The sequence below is a fragment of the Saccoglossus kowalevskii genome, chromosome 16, assembly GCF_978046115.1.
Source record: "Saccoglossus kowalevskii chromosome 16, keSacKowa6.1, whole genome shotgun sequence".
Classification (NCBI taxonomy): domain Eukaryota; kingdom Metazoa; phylum Hemichordata; class Enteropneusta; family Harrimaniidae; genus Saccoglossus; species Saccoglossus kowalevskii.
Window position 1 is genome coordinate 7851809 of NC_140656.1, and position 13711 is coordinate 7865519.

The 13711-nt window shown below is 39.3% G+C and overlaps 1 protein-coding gene across 1 annotated transcript in view; it reads left to right on the plus strand.

Annotated features, from left to right (window-relative positions):
- Positions 1-10510, plus strand: part of LOC100366926 (protein strawberry notch homolog 1-like) — a 64736-nt gene extending 54226 nt beyond the window's left edge. Inside the window, exons 26-29 of the mRNA XM_085491707.1 lie at positions 6620-6712; positions 7364-7584; positions 9920-10113; positions 10212-10510. Coding sequence (XP_085347833.1) covers positions 6620-6712; positions 7364-7584; positions 9920-10113; positions 10212-10459 — 756 coding nt within the window. The 3' untranslated portion in view covers positions 10460-10510. The remainder of the gene's footprint in view (positions 1-6619; positions 6713-7363; positions 7585-9919; positions 10114-10211) is intronic.
- The last annotated feature ends 3201 nt before the right edge of the window (positions 10511-13711 follow it).

The following is a 13711-nucleotide window of genomic DNA, read 5'->3' on the forward strand; positions in this document are numbered from 1 at the left end:
CCATGACTGTTCCACTTATATTTAAAGAACTACTCATTGGACTTTGATGAAACTTGGCACATGGATGCTCTGAACTAATGTGCAGATTTGATTAGTTTTAGATAAAAATCGGTTTATATTAATTACCTAATTTACATAATGATTATTCAATTTTCGGCTTTTCCACTGATATCTCAAGTACTAATCATAACTATTCAATAAAACTTGGTACATAGATGACATATGACACTTCACAGACCTGATAGTTTTTAGGGTAATTTCAGTACATATTAATTACCTAATTTGCATAATTAATTAATTTTCAGCTTTTGATATTTCAAGCAATAATGATCACATTTCAATGAAACCTAGTACATAGTTACTTGAGGACTGTGCAGAGACCTAATTAGTTTTGGGGTAAATATTTGTGCATATTAATTACCTTATTAGCATAATTAGTTAATTTTCAGCTTTTCACCTGTCATCTCAAGTATTAATCATCACATTTCAATGAGACTTGCAACATAGATCTTCTAGGACTATGCAGAGACCTGATTAATTTTGGGGTAAATAATTTTGCATATTAATTACCTAATTTCATAATTAGTTAATTTGTTACTGTTCTATGGCTGTTGCACTGATATCTAAAGAACTACTCATTGGATTTTAATGACACTTTTAAAGAGTACTCATCACCACATTTCAATGAATCTAGGAATATACACCATATTAGGTTTTGGTAAATATTTATGCTTCTTAATCACCTAATTAACATAATTAATTAATTAATACTTGTATCTCAAGTACTGATCATCACATTTGAATAAAATTTGGTACATAAATGCTCTAGGACAATAGGCAGCCTGATTAATTTTGGGTTAAAATCTGTTCATATTAATTCACTAATTAGCATAATAATTAATATTTTTTCACATTTCAATGAAACTTGGTACATAGATATTATATTACAAAAATCTTTTACATTGTGCAGACCTTATTAGTTTTACACTTAAATCTGTTCATATTAGTTACCTTATTTGCATAAGCTTTTCCATCAATATCTCAAGTTCAAGTAATTTTTAATTAATTTTTAATGTGTCTCCAATACTCTCAGCACACAGGAGTTCTTTCTAAGCTTTCTTTGATTATTTCATTCTTGCAAGAGAATGCGTTTGTTTTTAGGGCAAAGTAGCCAATTTCATCCACAATTGGACTCCGAACTGAGAGTTCTGGATATATCTGGTATCGATCATCATTTTGGATACCTGGTCATGTTATTTCATTAAAAAAGTAATATTTTTCAAAGTCCCGGATTTTGTCTATGGAAGTTCGCAGGGCTGTGGTGGGGACATCTGTCAACCAAACCCGTCCCATTACACACAGCACTGTACGCAGGGCTAATCAGCTAACATTTACACTAACTAACTAGCCTTACAACTACTATATAATGTAGTTTCTGCTTTTATAGTGTATCTATATCATCTCACTTATTTTTGGGTGTGAAACAAGTAAGGTCAGCCAATTGGCGGCAACTTTGTAAGTCACTCATCCAGGGCAAGATGTTTTCTGATTGGCTTCCTAATTAGATTTGGTAACCAATCAGAGACAATCTTGTATTAAAATTCACTACGTTCAATTACCTACCATAGACTCCCGTCAGTCAAAATGACTATTTTGAACTGTAAGCATTAATCAGCGATTCTGCCGGTGACGGAGAGATAGAATCTAGGTCAGGGGAAGCCCCATGACCCCAAGATTCTCTTTCCCTTACGTCACGAACCACGTGACCAAGGCCATATGGCAGCGCCATAAACGGCTGTACAATCACTCTTTTGTCATCTCCGCCTCGTCGGGAATGATTCTGAGCGGCTCTACCTGGCTCGTTTGCTTTTTTTTCCTGTCCGGGTTTCTAGCGTGGGTTATTGCCGCAGCCGCGACATCCGACATTCTAGCTGGTAGGATAAGTTTTTCTTGTCTTTTTTACCCTTGTGTCGTTTTCCCCTTTGTGTGTAATGTTTTTTCCACAACAAAGAAATTAAAACCCGGCGCCACTATGTAACCACTTGTTGGTTTCGCGGCGGCACCTTTTACAACTGTATTTTATTTCCCTCATGCATGTCGTCTTTTATTAGTTCCCGTTCAGACGCAGTCCGAAAACGGGGACTTATGTTTTGACCTCCGTGTGTGCGTCTGTGCGTGCGTCTGGACCTGTATCTTAGAAATGCTTGGACCAATCACAATCAAACTTCACACATACATCATACATGTTATTATACTTATGCACATCAATTTGTTTCACGATCTGATTCAAGATGGCCGAATGGTGGCCATTTTTGTGCTAAAAATCATCAAAATAAAGCATTTCTCGGCTGTTTATAGATGGATTTTGTTCAAACTTGGTATATAATTTAGACATTATAGGACCTTGATGCACATCATTTTGTTTCACGATCTGATTTAAGATGGCCGAATGGCGGCCATTTTTGTGCTAAAAAATCCTAAAAATCAAGCATTTCTCGGCTGTTTACAGATGGATTTCGTTCAAACTTGGTATACATTAGACGTTATGGGACCTTGATGCAAATAATTTTGTTTTTCAGATAAGATTCAAAATGGCCAACTGGCGGCCATTTTGTTTTAATGAATGTGCCTCTCGTGCCATATCTCTGACTTTTAAATATTCATTATACATCATGTCATAGATAAACAGATATATTGGTTTGACGATCCTATTCAAAATGCCTGAATAGTGGTCATTTTTGTACTAAAAAATCATCATATATCAAGCATTTCTGGCATTTATGGATGGATTTCGTTCAAACTTGGCACAGACATTAGACGGGTTCCTGATGCACGTCATTTTATTTTTTAGATTGGATTCAAAATGGCTGACTGACGGCCATTTTGCTTTAATGATTGGGCTTCTAGACCCATATCTCTTAAATGCTTTGACTGGTTATATATATACATGTATTCAAAATGGCTGATTTTGAATGCTGTTCTAGAGCAATATCTTTCAATATGGACAAGTACTTGTTTGACGATCAGATACAAATGTCAATCATTTTAATGTTAAAAAATCATATTCCTGACATGATTATATTCCAGCTATATTACTATAAACAAATCTATATATCTTAAATTTGATAACTAAAGAGGACTGTGCCATGCATGGCTCGTTTACAATGTATTTAGAAATGTATAGATGTAATGACAGCACCAGGGCTCGTTGCCGTTTTTTTTTGGTCTCCTCGTGTTTTGAGTCGACTGTGCAGTGGTTATATTCTGAATTTAATGGCATAGAACCCGCATCCAAGATACTTTTGTCGTAGCTGCGTGCGGGGTTCGGGGTTTTTGCCGTGAAGGCGTGTGTTTTTCACTGGAGTTCTGAGACCTGAGATTTTTCTTTCAGAGCCATCAAAATCGCTGAGACATACCGCGTCGCTCGTTTTTTCACAGCAAGGTCGCGCGTCCAGTAAACAAATCAGTCAAAGTGAGTTGCGTGTTTGGCATGAGTGGAAAGTCTTCAAGCTCGGCTACCGGTGCTTCTTGTACCGGGACGTCCGAGGCCCGATGGTGGAGGTACCACTATTTTTTCTCTGTCAGAAGCAGTCGGAGTGAGCTGTCTCCACTGCGGCCCCTCGGTGGGCAAGCAGGAAGAAACACAAAAGCATGTTTGCATTCAAACACGTCTCTTCCGGGGAACCCCTGTTCCCAGCCGCGGCTCTCCCACTAATTTTGGGTGAGGCCGAGGCTCAGACTCAGGCTAATTGCACCAGGCCGCCTCTGGAGCCTTGGGCACTGAATGTCAACGGGGTGCTGGCAGCCAAGCCTCCGATCTCAGGGCAGGGCTTTCAGGGCAGGGCACATGTTGACCCTCCCAACTTTCAGCCAGCCAGGGTTCGTCGCGCCTTAACGGTACAACGGTAACGAATTTATCCTTGTGTCCCGTCTCCGCTGTGGGTTTTGACTCCCTTCTTACCGACCCTGTCATGAAACGCACAGTCGAACAAGCTCCCTCTCACATATTTAAAGTGACGGGAGACTCAGTTCGCTCGTGTCAGATACAGCCGGTATTCCAGGCCGTCCCTCAGAGTCTTCCATTCGTAATGACTCGGTGAGCCACGTTTTTGGGGTGATACATAGTATCATCGATCCCAGTGATACGGTGTAAATGCTCCCACCCTTGATCCTAAGGCGACCACCTAAAGTTGCTTCAATGCTTATGGGATCACGGGCGTTGTGATCCAAAGCAACCCCGTCGGCACGTCTCTCCCTGTTCATCCGTGTGCGGAGTGGGGCGCAGGGCGCAAACGGTGTTGATGGGCGGACGTTGGTCAGCCGTGGAGGACGTAACACTTAAGGCCCCCGGGTGGGGAAAACATTAGGCAACACTTCCCGCTGGACCAAACACTACCCGGTCGGTGTGGTTTCGGGATCAGACCCCATAGTGTGGGATAAGACCAAAACTCCCCCAACCGGATCCCAAGGCTCCTTCCCCAGACCCCGGTACCACGAATTTCCGTTTGGCAAACCGGGCAAAGAGGGACAGCCGCGTTCCATGGGCGTTCTCGCCAGCTCAATCAGAGACTACCCATCCAGCCCTGAGGGCAGAGTTGCTTGAGCGCATTATTGTGCACGCCCAGGACTCTGAGACCTCGGAGGCAGGACGCACCAGCCTTCTAGACCAGGCGACACATTTACTGGTGGGCCACAGGCATGTGTTAGGCGAGTGGCTAGGTCAGAACTTAGTGACTACTTCAGGCTTTGGGGAACTCACCTCATGGGAGAAGAGAGCACCTCCCTCGCAACTGCCGAGCCCATGGCAACATATCCCTGTCGTACACAGATTGGGCCGGTGTAGTCCTGTTTGGAGACAGCGGGTGACCAATCCCTGGACCACTCCAGGTGGTGACATCCTGTTACGGGATACCGCTGAAATCTCCATCTCCCTCGTCAGTGTCTCCCCTGTTGGGCACTGCCAGGGGACTCCCGCAAGGCAGAACCAATCAGACAGGAAGTAGCAGTTTGCTGGGAAAAGGCGCCATACACAGGGTACATCAGTCGGAACTAAGTCCAGGCTTCTACACAAATGTGTTCGTAGTACCAAATCTACAAGTAGCGGGCGTCCAGTTTTGGACCTAGGCAGACTGAATCAGTATGTGCTCATCGATCGGTTCCACATGGAGACGCCATTCAGGGTTCTTCTCTCAATCCACCGTTTCGGCTGGCTATCCCCACTAGATTTAAGCGGGGCCTACCTGCACATACCTGCACCCAGCGAGTTGCTATCTCCTTCGAATCGCCCAGCTGGGCCAAGTATTCAAATTTCGTTGGGTCGTATTGGAAGGGAGATTGATCCATACCATCCCTCTATTGGCCAGGTAGCAGGCTCCTTCGTCCACCTGTTTGACTAAGTGGGTTTGTCCTATGCAGCGATCTTTGGCTACAGGTCGGCCTTGTCCCCCACCATTGAAAACGTACAGGAACAAGACTAGCCGATTGTCCTATTATTAGGAGACTATTTACTGCTTTCCAGATGCCAAGACCCCATACAAGGGAACTGCCCAACTCGGACTTGTTGGCTGTGTTGTCCGCTCTAAGCAGACTGCCCTTTGGGCCTCTCTAATCAGTACCACTCAAATTTATTGACCTTAAAATAGTCTTCCTACTGGCCCTCGCCTCAGGGAGACAACGACCAGAGCTGGGGACATTGTCCTTCTCGGATGATGTACCGCCGTTATGGACAGTCAAGTTGTGCGAAAAACATGAATCAGGTTTCTCGTTTAGAACCAAATCCCAGGACACGATCCTCACCCGATCGTCATCCCCCGGCTGTCAAATTTTTGTCTGCCCGGAGGGTCAGGAGGAATTGCTTCTCTGCCCGGTTTGAGCACCGAGTTGCTAACAAACCGTACTAAGGATTTGGACGGGGTGCCAGGCACATGTCTTTGTGTTTCGGCCCAGGCAGGCAGGATAGGCCCGAACAAGCACAAGGGTCCCTGCGCATAGGCAATAAGTCAGTCTTGGCATTTTATGCAGACAGATTTCTCTACCGTCAGCACTCCAATGGAAGTACCCAGGTTCCGCTTTGCGGCTTATGCCCTCATGCAGAACTGTTTTGGTCTTTACTTTGAAAGCTTACTACCCCCCAGAATTGGGTTGGGGGCCTAGCTTTCTCGGGCACACCAAACCCTGTCACCGTAGCAGCATTTTGGCTTCTTGCTCCGGGGACAGCACAGGCAATGTAAGACACCCCCCTTTTTTGGGCCTTAACTAGGGTGTTGACTGAATATTGTATTTCATCCTGGACTGGGAAAAGACTTTCATCATTTTTCTGTTTGCTCGAAAAACTCGCTACATATCGACGTCTGACTCTGCCTACAGTTCAAAATAGTCATTTTGACTGACCAGAGTCTATGGTGGGTAATTGAACGTAGTGAATTTAGGCAGAGGGTTCTCCGAACCCGCCTATTCACATAGTTCATACCCACCATAGACTCCAGTTAGGTGTTCAGTAGCCAATCATGAAATGTGACAGTTATGTCAATAGCCTCAGCTTTCTGGTATTTATTAAAGGAACTTTTAAACTCATAAGCAGAAAAGATAACTATTTTATGTATTTTGTGTGTGTTCGCAGGTGAGTGCCGAGAGAGGTTTATCATGGGAGGGTGCTATTAATATATGGAAAGATCAAACTGGAAGTGAAGATGGCTTCTATGTATCACAGCAGGTAATGTGCATACTGTAAAATATTATATTTTACCTGGAATTAATTTTTACTGAAAAAGTTTTTTTCGAGTTTTGCATGAAATTTTTTTCACTGATTTTTGATGAGTTGAATGTAAAATATAGGAAAAAAAGTAAATTCGCTGGATTTTATTTTCACTGAATGTCCCGTCAGTGAAAATAGCGAAAATATATTCTAAGCGGAATAAAGTATTTCACAGTAAATACTGTTGTGTTCTATCAGAAGATAGAATAGAGCAAGTACCATGAATGAGCGGCATGCTTTAATTTTTGTCTAAAGTTGTGATGAAATAGTCCTGGGAAAACTTATTTTATTTCAGGTATAAGAGAAACATTGTGGGATCAATCAAGGACTTTTGGTAGACTGCTTTCCCACTGCTGTTTCAATCCTAAAACTTGTTTGTATTGAAAATTAATTATGACAATGCATATTCATATTGAAACAAACTATGATAAAGGAAATAATATTATATAACAGAGGGCAAGGTCACCAAAGTTAAACTATGTTTTAAGTTGGAAATTTATGGTGGGCAGAGATACATGCTCTCAATCATGTTAATTTTGAAAATAGGTCAAAGGTTATTCACTCTGAATCATAGAATGATTACACTAAGTAAATAAATCTTGTTTGTAGGTGAGAAACAACAAACGAACAGCAATACTAGCAATGCAAACATCAACCAATCTAAGGAGGAGATTATACCGTGTATACCGTCCAAATACTGGTAGGCAGTTAAAATTAGAAACCCTTGATGAAATCAGGAAAAAATACAAGAAAATTTCTGTGGACGATGCAAAAGGTGTTTGGGTGACACAGTATTCAGCCGCCGAGACACAATGTTGTCATGCATTTTGGTAAGTACCTTGACTGACTGTGGTTGTGGAATAAAGAATGCTAGCTTTGTCACAATGTTTTGTTTCTTTTAGGAAAGTGTTACAGTAGAACGGGAAATTATTTTAGCATTTTAATTTTTGCGTGGTTCGCTGAGGTGGCTCTCTGCAGTAAAATTAAAATGTGTGAAAATTTCGTTTTGGGTTTATTTATTTTAATTTCGTCGCTAGGGGCGCTGTATTTTTGTACTACCACCGATGTACACAACACACCACACACCCGCATTCACGTAATTCAGGCAGTGAAAAAAACAACGTATTCATTTAATGTTTCTATTTTGTTGTTTAAAAAAAATGTATTCACAGTCAATAAATATTTTTTTAGTTCCCGTTCGGACGAAGTACAAAAACGGGGACTTATAATTCGGTCTCCGGACGGACGCACTATAACTCAGAATCCCTTGGACCTATTCCGTTCATTCTTTGCATGTGCCTAGTACTTTATGTGGGACATATGCACATGCAGTGGTTTAGCGATTCGATTCAAAATGGCTGACTGGCAGCCATCTTGTTTTTTGAAAATGTTGTATTTTGGACATGCTTTGTCAGTTGTCATTCAAACTTGGTACATAGATTATATATGTTAGGATACATGTCCATGACGATTTATTTCGCAATTGGGTCGACTGGCAGGCATCTTGTTTTTGTTTTTTTTATGCGGCACATATTTGGCACATACATGTACTTTATACATGTTAGGATGCATGTTCATGACAATTTGTTTTAAAATCTGGTCAAGGATGGCCGATTGACAGCCATCTGACTTTTTGGCCTTACTACTATATTTCCCACAATTTATGTACCATTTTCATTCGTATTTGGCACATACATCATACATATCAGTGTGTTTCATAATCAGATCAAAGATGGCCAAATAACGGGTGTTTTTATTTTTGGCCATATTACTACAACATGGAGCACGTATTTTGATGTAAATAAACAATCTGTTGTATACGCCACTTGGAACTCAAGTTTCAAGGACAACCCCCTCCACTTTAATATGACGAGCGGAAATAGAACTTTCACAAATTTAACGGGGACTGTGTCATTTTCAATGACTTGTTTACACAAATAGTAGTTAAAAACTTGAAAAATCTGGCACCTTAGGAATATTCATGTGACTGTCAACTTATTCCACATGTTTGCGAAATGGCTTCAGTTGATCTGTAATGCCAGCAAGCCCTATGCTGGAAGCCCTACCGGTAAGTACACAATTCCCGGTGTTTTTCAATAGACTAACTAACTAACCAAATTGACTTTGACATCTGCATTTCCTTCAAAATACGGTCAGTGTACCACAATTGAAAGTTAGATTTCAGCGAGTTCTTGAAAGGTTTGTTGATGGCAAGATCAAGGGGTTGCAGCTGATCGGTACAACAGGCTGAAACAAACACAATGGTGATGTTGTTGTGTAGTTCTTTCAAAAAATCTTCACAACGATGTGCTCTATATACATCAAATATTGCCAGGGCTTTTTGTTCTTTGTGTAACCCCAGCTTATGGTGTGTTGATGTCACATACAGAATGATAACAGTCTCTAAATACCGATGCATTGTTTTCTGTATTTTTTGCTTGGCAAAATGGTTGTCGCGAACTTCAGTGTGAACTTCAGTAATAATAGCGATAACCCTCGAACGTGTGTTGGCTAGTGGAAGTGTAACACTCATTTTTAATGTGTGAATTAGTAACAGACATTGAATAATGAATGCTCTTTGTTCTCATTTGTTAAAATTCTGTTTTAAATTTATTGAAAAATGCATGTAAATGAAAGGTCAAAGTTGAAATAATCCATCTGCAAGGAGAACACAAATAATAAAATGCGTGATTAGTCGAAATTTGCCTGTCCTACAGTATTACATTTGCATGGATTTGCTAAAGCCTGCCTTCCATGGCAGTCCCTTTTGAAGCTGTGCATGATCCTGTTAGGGAAACCTTTATTTGACCGGAGTTAAATTGAATGATTTGATTGTGTGCAAAGGAGCAGGAACTATCAATCAGCACTACTGTAGCAACAAAGTGGCATCAATTTCAAATTTAAAGCAATATATTTTGCCGTCTTGTATAGCTTAACTGGCAAACACTTCACATTTGATTTCCAATTGAAACGAGTTGCAACATGCGGCTTCTCAAGAAGTCTCAAAACTTTGCAAACTAATGTGCGTTACTTCATCAAATATGATTTTCCATGCTTTTATTTTTGGGGAAATAAACTAAGTTGCATACTTCCAAAGTGATTTCATCTCTTGATGTGCTACCAATAGTGTTATTTCTCTGTCAATGTTTATCTCTTTGTATGTAGGCGTGGCAATTGCAAGAAGAAGATGCTTGGTTTAAGCTGTGAAGTTGGACTTCGTAGGAGAACCTTCCACATCCTGTCTGGATCAGTACTCAGTGTCTGGAGCAAAGTTGAAAATGTTCTCGCTTCTCAAGGTGGTAACAACTCAAAGGTTCAACTTATTCGTCTTCGAGCCGAAGACGGTACAAAAGTTGTGGGTAGGTAATTTTCCTATATGTTAAACCTGTTTGAACTAAACAGAAGTGGACTTGAAAGAAAAAAATATTTATTAATTTTGTTGCCCTTCTCTCCCTAGGTTGTTTGATCCCAAGTAATTGTGTATTGGCTCTCCAAGCCTCACTATCTCAGGAATCCGAAATAACATTAGGTGCACAGAAAAATCCAGTTAGTTTACAGACGTCTTCACGACCACCAACTGTTACATCAATACCAGTATCTACTGTGCGTGTTCCTATGGTATCAACAGCAGCCACAGCAACTGTAACTAAGCCTTCAATCATCACCAAAAGCATAGCACCAAGTAGTATGCCTGTCATACTCTAGGAATTCTCTCTACATTGTGTGCTGATCACTCGGATATGAGAAAAAAAATAACTGGCGTTTCGGTACATTTTGTTAGTACTTTAGTTTGAAGTTATTGAGATGGAAGATGATGACCGAATGAGCATGATGCTACGATAATCCACACCCAGCACCATCACAATTATCATGCTCAAATTCTGTTCCAGCATGCTCAGCTCAGTGGAACAGATTGTCGTCTAGAAAAGCAAAAGTCATCGACAAATTGTTACAATGTAAATTAATCATATTTCATGTTAGATATGCAAGCTTTCGAATCTCGAGAGAATACAGAGAAAAGAAAATGCAAGTACATTGCAACTGATGATACTTCACATATTACATGAATGAATGGTTTTGGTAGTCTATTTGTTTTCTTGGTAAATTTGATGCGTTTTGACTGCAATTGAAAACTTGCATCACTATGAACAGCGCCCTCTCATTTGCTTACTCACTTACCCTTATCTTTGCCATGATACTAAGTCAAGCCTCATTGTAAGACTTCATCATTGTAAGAGGAATTTTTCCACTGATTAATTTCACCGTTCTTCCAAATATTTTTTTTATTTGAGAATTTTCACTATATTTTGTGGACAAGTTATTATGATCATATTTTGACCATAGAATGCCATATTTGGGAGTAATATGCCATCAAATGAACCATATTTGGAGATTTGTTTGTTTGTATGAGACCGTATTTGATTCATTGTTTTGTATATACGACACCATGTTTGGTGACATGATAATTTGTTTAATCATGAAAATTATAAATTGCATTGAAATGTTATCGACTGTTAGTAGGAATGACTTGATCACAAGCCTGCTTTAAGATAACTTCTGTATAAGTGTTTGTATCTAAGCACAAAGCTGATCTTCAGGAAGAGCTTTTGGGGGAAAACTATTTTGCTGCTGGCCCAACCCCTATCATTATTGCTCCATTTTGTATCTCAACTCTTCATTTGTGTTTTAAGCACTCCCCTATTTGTTACAAATAAAACAGTTACCCGGTACTTTCCAGCCGCAACTTTACTGTAAACCAGTTTAATTTTGCAAGAGGATAATCACCACAAGATAGGGTAAAATGGCAAAGTATTGTAGCTGGTGACATTTCACTTGGGAGTCCCAGTGACTTTCCCCCAAATGTGGTTGATTACGATACGGATTCATTAGTGTTGTAGACATGGCGAGTGGTGTTAATGTCCATCTCATTCAATTAGTCCTAGTTGAAGAATAAATGGTGGTCGTCTACTTTTGTATCATTTCGTATATTAATTATATGATGAAAACCTTGTGTTTAGTTTCACAAATTTCCTAAGAAACAAGAGATTTTGACCGTATGTAGAATAAAAGATCTTATTCAAGTTGTACATTTTGAAAAACAAGGCAGTTTTGTGTGTGTTTTGAGTTGTTTCATTATTTAGTGTGCAAAATTTTCAGATACACTATATTGCAAATTTATTTTGTGGTGTTATATTTTGCCACTGTGTTATGGCATTACCGGGGGTGGTTACTGGTAAATCTTGTAAGTTTGTTTTAGATAAGACCATTCTTGGGGTATCACATGATGAAGATGCACTGTTTCTCTGGTAACAAAAGCAATTCTGTGATGTTAATTGGTTTAATGGATGCCATTATTTTCATCTGGCGAGTTATGTCAATAAAATATAATTTTTTTTTCCAGTTTTGCAATCAAGCAGATTTTCCTGCTCAAACAACATTGCTCACACCAATGTATGTAATTAAAACAGCACAGAAGTGCTTCTTCATTAGAAAAAATGTATTATGTGGCCATCTTTTGCTGTCTAGTATGTGATATGCATTTCAAGGAATTCAGATGGTTACAATTTTCACTATGAGGAATGCATGTGACTTTGGAGAGTTTTCACTTAATTTCACACATTAAATCCAGAAAACATTTCCATGGAACTATGACAAATTTTGAAAATATAATGCATTTGTAAAACACAATACACAGATTGACAGACATAACTTCACTTCTGTTTGGGCCAATTATCTATTCCAGTAAAATGATGCATTTCGTATATTCATGGCAGTTCAAGTCATGTGATCACAGACGAATCAAAGATCTTGAATGCACATTCAAAATACTGTAAAATCTGTATTAGAAGCTACATCCCTTATAGAAGTCGTACCGTACCCATTCTTTTTGAATAATTGAGAACCAAAAATTCATCATTTCTCGTATGTCCCCATCCCTTCTGTTGCATTGTACCATTTTAATAGAAGCTGCGATTTCTAATACAGATTTTATAGTACTGAGATTTGGGTGGCCATGAAAGCGATGTTCGATATACAGTATTAAAACCTATTTAATTTCACATACGACAAATTTTCATGAGTTTGTGAAATTCATGATATTTTTAGCAGTGAAAATTTCTCTTGGTTTATACACATTGTGTCAGCAACTTTAACGAGATTCTGTCTTCACGAATGCCATCAAATCACGACAATTCCTAGCCGAGAAAACAATCGATAGGCAATTGACAGTACATCTATATACAGTGTAACAAAATAGAGTAATTCTTATCAGTCTTTTTTGAATTTTATTGTCATTGTTTTTTTTTTCACCACCAATCAACTCTATGGTAAAAAATAAATTTGATCAGAATGGTTTACTTTAGAAATTGGTATTGTTGCTTTTCAATATGGCTGCCACTGCCATTGGCGCTACTTGAAATCATTTTTTTAGCTCCGCTGTCGACTTTGTCGAGCGGAGCTTATCATATGAGTGATTGTCCGTCGTCGTCCGTGTCAATGTTATACTTTTTCGACTTCTTCTTGAAAACTACAAGCCTGAATGCTTTGATACTTGGTGTATTGGGTAGACCTCTCTCAGATTTGTTCATTTCATGATGATATCTTCAATTCTCTAATTTTGGTGAATATTTTTGTAATTTTTGGTAAAAAGTGATATTTTCACCTTGTTAAAAACCGTAAGTCCAATTGCTTTGATATTACATGTATAGGTATTACATGTGGTCCTCTCTCAGATTTGTTCATTTTGTAATGATATCCGTAATTCTCTAATTTTGGTGAATATTTTTGTCATTTTTGGTAAAAAGTGATATTTTCGACTTCTTGTTTAAAACCACATGTCCAATTGCTTTGATATTACATATATAGGTACTACATGTGGACCTCTCTCAGATTTGTTCATTTCATGATGATATCTTCAATTCTCTAATTTTGGTGAATATTTTTGTAATTTTTGGTAAA